Source organism: Citrus sinensis, chromosome 1, assembly GCF_022201045.2.
Source record: "Citrus sinensis cultivar Valencia sweet orange chromosome 1, DVS_A1.0, whole genome shotgun sequence".
Classification (NCBI taxonomy): Eukaryota; Viridiplantae; Streptophyta; class Magnoliopsida; order Sapindales; family Rutaceae; genus Citrus; species Citrus sinensis.
The window spans coordinates 17,005,728-17,010,362 of NC_068556.1; the positions used below are offsets into that span (position 1 = coordinate 17,005,728).

At 36.4% G+C, this 4,635-nt stretch overlaps 1 protein-coding gene across 1 annotated transcript; it reads left to right on the top strand.

Annotated features, from left to right (window-relative positions):
• The first annotated feature begins 734 nt into the window (after positions 1-734).
• LOC127903645 (zinc finger BED domain-containing protein RICESLEEPER 2-like) lies at positions 735-2,224 on the top strand. The gene is made up of 2 exons (XM_052443955.1): positions 735-2,169; positions 2,211-2,224. The coding sequence occupies exons 1-2, from the start codon at positions 735-737 to the stop codon at positions 2,222-2,224; spliced, it is 1,449 nt and encodes a 482-aa protein (XP_052299915.1).
• The last annotated feature ends 2,411 nt before the right edge of the window (positions 2,225-4,635 follow it).

Genomic DNA, 4,635 nt, shown 5'->3' on the forward strand with positions numbered 1-4,635 from the left:
TAAATAAATAATAAGAGACAAAAGTCACACTTCTTAGTTGTTAACATCATATTATATGAACCGTTAACATTCTCCAGGGATCTCTGATCTTTGGAAAATAAGAAAATTAATAAAAGAGCTTAAAGCCACCTTTACAGATGTTTTGTTATTTACTACTTTTAATTCATGAAATTTTGATTATACAACTTTACCTAGCCAGCTAGTTGCTCAAATTGTACACTGATTCGGTGCATTAATTAAGGAGTCTATATTTATCAATGAATATGGGAATCAATTCTTGTACATATATTGTTCTATGTGCGTACAATTGATATTAGTTAGTAAAATTATTGAGCATCGGGTTCTTTTTATTTGTTGCTGCTGTTGTGTTGATTTGTTGCTGCTGTGATGTTGATTTTTTGTGAAGAATGGAAAATTATGATGAGGAGGAAGTGCAAGAGGTGGAGGTTGATGATGGGAAAAAAAGAAAAATACCTTTGAGATCAAATGTTTGGGCTCATTTTACCAAACTACCTTGTGGAAACAAAGGAAAATGTCATCATTGCCGTAAAACCTTTGCAGCTAATAGAGGAAATACCACTAATTTGAAGAATCATTTGGATAGATGTAGGTCATATCAAGATGTAAAGGTTGAAGGGGATCCGAAGCAACAAGTACTTTTCCGTCAAAAGGGAAAAGATAAAGATGATGGAGTTGTTAAAGTTAGTGGCGGATTTAGTCAAGAGGCTTGTAGAATGGCACTTGTGAAGATGATCGTCAAGGATGAATTACCTTTTAGCTTTGTGGAGGCCGAAGGATTTTTAGAGTTTATGCAAACTTGTTGCCCAAGATTTGATGTGCCATCGCGAAGAACAATTACAAGGGATATTCTTGAATTGTATCAGCATGAAAAAGGGTTGTTAAAAAGTGTCTTGGGTGCAAGCAAGCAGAAGGTGTGTATTACCACAAATACGTGGACATCAATTCAAATGTCTAACTACATGGTCATTACTGCTCATTTTATTGATGCGGAGTGGGTGTTGCACAAAAGGATTCTTAGTTTCACACCTATAGCTAATCATAAAGGAGATGGTATTGGGAAGCTAATTGAGACGTGTTTGATTGATTGGGGGATTGAGAGATTGTTCACAATTACAGTGGACAATGCAAGTGCCAATAAAGTTGCAATAACTTATGTGAAGAAGAAGTTAGCAAATTGGAGTGTGAATTCAATGATTTTGAATGGTTTATATATGCATGTGAGGTGTTCAGCACATATAATAAATTTGATTGTGCAAGATGGGTTGGCGGAGGTGAATCATTCAATAGCTAGTATTCGCAATGCAGTAAAATATGTTAGATCCTCTCCAGCAAGATTGCAAAAGTTTAAAACATGTGTTGATAGGGAAAAAATCTCATATGGAGGGCTTATGGTGTTGGATGTGCCTACTAGATGGAATTCAACATATTTGATGTTGCATAAAGCGGTTGTGTTTGAAAAAGCATTTGATAGGATGAAGGAAGATGATGGACATTATGTTAATTGGTTTGTTGAGGAGGAGGGTGAAAAGAAGAGGGAGGGGCCACCGAGCGATGACGATTGGGGAAATGCAAGGAGGTTAGTCAATTTTTTATCGGTTTTTTATTGTGTGACCTTGAAATTTAGTAGCTCTCTTAATGTCACTTCCAATGATTACTTAAATAAAATGGCAAGAGTTCTAATTCATTTGAAGTCACTTGCTACTTCTAGTGATGATTTGTTAAGAAAAATGGCCGAAAAAATGGAACAAAAGTTTGCCAAATATTGGGGTGATTCTTTTGATCAGGTTAACATGTTATTATTTGTAGCAAATGTGCTTGATCCTAGATGTAAATTGGAGTTTGTTGCATTTTGTTTTAGTAACATGTATGAATCTAGGAAGGTTGAAGAATTGAAATCTAACATTAAGGAGTTGTTGATGAAGCTATATAATAGCTATATTGGTGGGAGTGATGTGAGGAATAATGGTGGTGTTTGTTGTGGTGATATCTATGATGGTAGTAGTGGTGGTGGTGGTGGTGGTGCTAGTGCTAGTAGTAGTATAATGTCAATTGATCTTTTTTCATCTTTCAAAATGATGAAGCAAAGTTCAAATGATGACATTAGTTCGAAAAATGATGTTGAAAAGTACTTGACGGATGCTAATGAGAGTACTAGTGATGCCCATTTTGATATTTTGACTTGGTGGAAGTTGAATGGGCATAGGTATCCAATTTTGTCTCAAATTGCCAAGGATGTTTTGGCAATACCAGTGTCTACTGTAGCTTCGGAATCAGCATTTAGCACAGGAGGGCGTGTTCTTGATCCTTTTAGAAGTTCTTTAACTCATAAAACTGTTGAGTCATTGATTTGCACTCAAAATTGGCTTCGCTCAACTCTATTAGGAGAACGGATAATACAACCTACTCAGGAGGAAACTGAATTCTATGAAGTTATTGAAGCAGGTAATATCTTACTACTATATTTTGATATGTTGTTTTAGTTATTTCACTCTTAACTAATCATTCTAATATTTTTGTTTAATTTGTTAATGTAGAATTTGGTAGGCCAATAGTAGCTCAACAAGAACAAGCAGCTGAGGAGTAATTGGGATTATGATTTATTTTGATTTGAACTTGTTATTTGAACATATTATGTGTTATTTGAATATGTTATGTGTTATTGAACATTATTTGAGACATATTTTGATTTTTTGTTTGTTAATTTTTTATGTTTATGGTAGATTTATTAATTTAAGATTTTAAATTTAAAAAAAGCCCAAAATAGGCCCATAATCGAAATAATCGAACCGAACCGAATCGAATCATTTCAATTAATCGAGTATTTGATTATTTCGGTAATTTGATTAATCGCGATTATGATTTTAAAATAATCGTAATCGAACGATTATGAAAAATTTAGTAAAAAATCGAACCGAACCGAACCGCGCCCACCCCTAGGAGCTCGTGGATTGTATCCGTAATTCACCTGAAAAGGGCTTAAACTAGTACTACGCTTAACTGCACGGTTATAAGTAAACTCGACTTGATATAACTTCTGATCCCACATCTTCAAGTTATCGCCAACTAGACTACGTAGATGGTTTCCTAAAGAGCAGTTGACAACTTCAGTTTGACCATTTGTTTGTGGGTGGTAAGCACTACTAAAATTCAGGCGAGTATTAGTCAACTTCCATAATGTCTTCCAAAAATGGCTAAGAAATCGTGTATCCCGGTCAGATACTATAGAACTTGGTAAACCAAGCAATCGATAGACTTCCTTGAAGAATAGGCGAGCAACAATCAAAGTGTCTGTAGTCTTCTTGCAAGCAATGAAGTGAGCCATTTTTGAGAATCGATCCACAACAACAAATATTGAATCCATACCCCTCTGAGTGCGGGGTAATCCCAAAACAAAATCCATGCTAATGTCAGCCCAAGGTTGTGTTGGAATCGGCAGCGGCGTATATAACCCAGCATTAGTTGCTGCGCCCTTGGAAACTTGACAAATGCGACAAGTCTCGACATAGTGATAGACTTCACGCCTCATAGTAGGCCAAAAATAAGTGTTGGCGTTTAGAGCCAGAGTTTTGTCACGACCCATGTGCCCTTCGTTATGTAACTCTGAAATGATTTTCAATCTCAAACTGGAGTTAGGAACACACAACTGATTACTCTTGAAAAGGAATTGATCATGTAAATGATAATCTGAGCGAAACCCTGCAACAACGTCTTCTAATATAGGAGCAAAGTAAGGATCAGAAGCATATAACTCTCGAAATGTGTCAAATCCGAGAACTTGATTATGCAACTGTGTCAATAAAGATGTTCGTCGACTAAGTGCATCTGTTACCCGGTTGGATTCACCAGAGGTATGCTTCACCACAAAAGTAAATTGTTGAAGGAATGTTGTCCACGTGGCATGTATGTGAGAGAGATTGTCTTGACTATTGAGGTATTTTAACGCGGCATGGTCAGTGTATAAAACAAAGTCTTTATGAACTAGATAATGTCGCCAATGTTTTAACGCTTGGATTACTGCGTAAAATTCCACGTCATAAGTGTTGTAGTGTGTCTTTGCTCCATTCAACTTCTCACTGAAATAAGCTATAGGCTTACCCTGTTGTCTAAGAACAGCTCCAATGCCGACTTTAGAAGCATCACAATGAACCTCAAAAGTGAGCGAAAAATCTAGTAGGGCAAGTACTGGGGCAGTAATCAACTTTTCTTTGATAATCTTGAATGCCTTAGTAGCTGCCTCTGTCCAAGAGAATGTCCTCCTTTTATGCAATCCGTGATTGGTGCCATAATAGTACTGAAATGAGGAATGAATCGCCTGTAAAAAGAGGCCAATCCATGGAAACTTCTGGTGACGGATAAAGTAGTTGGCTGAGGCCAATCTCGAATAACATCCACTTTTGATTGGTCAACAGATATACCATCCTTCGATACCACATATCCCAAAAATAATACTTTCTCTGTCAAGAAAATACACTTTTTTACTGCTGTGTATAAACTGCTGCTCTTAAGGCTGAAAGTACTTCTCTCAAATGTTGTAGATGTAACTCGTGACTGGTGCTATATATAAGTATATCATCGAAGTAAACAACCACAAACTTTCCAATGAAAGGGCGAAGA

What these genes read in the sequence shown, in the direction of transcription:
- LOC127903645 (XM_052443955.1), top strand. Translation starts at nt 735, where the DNA reads ATGGCACTTGTGAAGATGATCGTCAAGGATGAATTACCTTTTAGCTTT.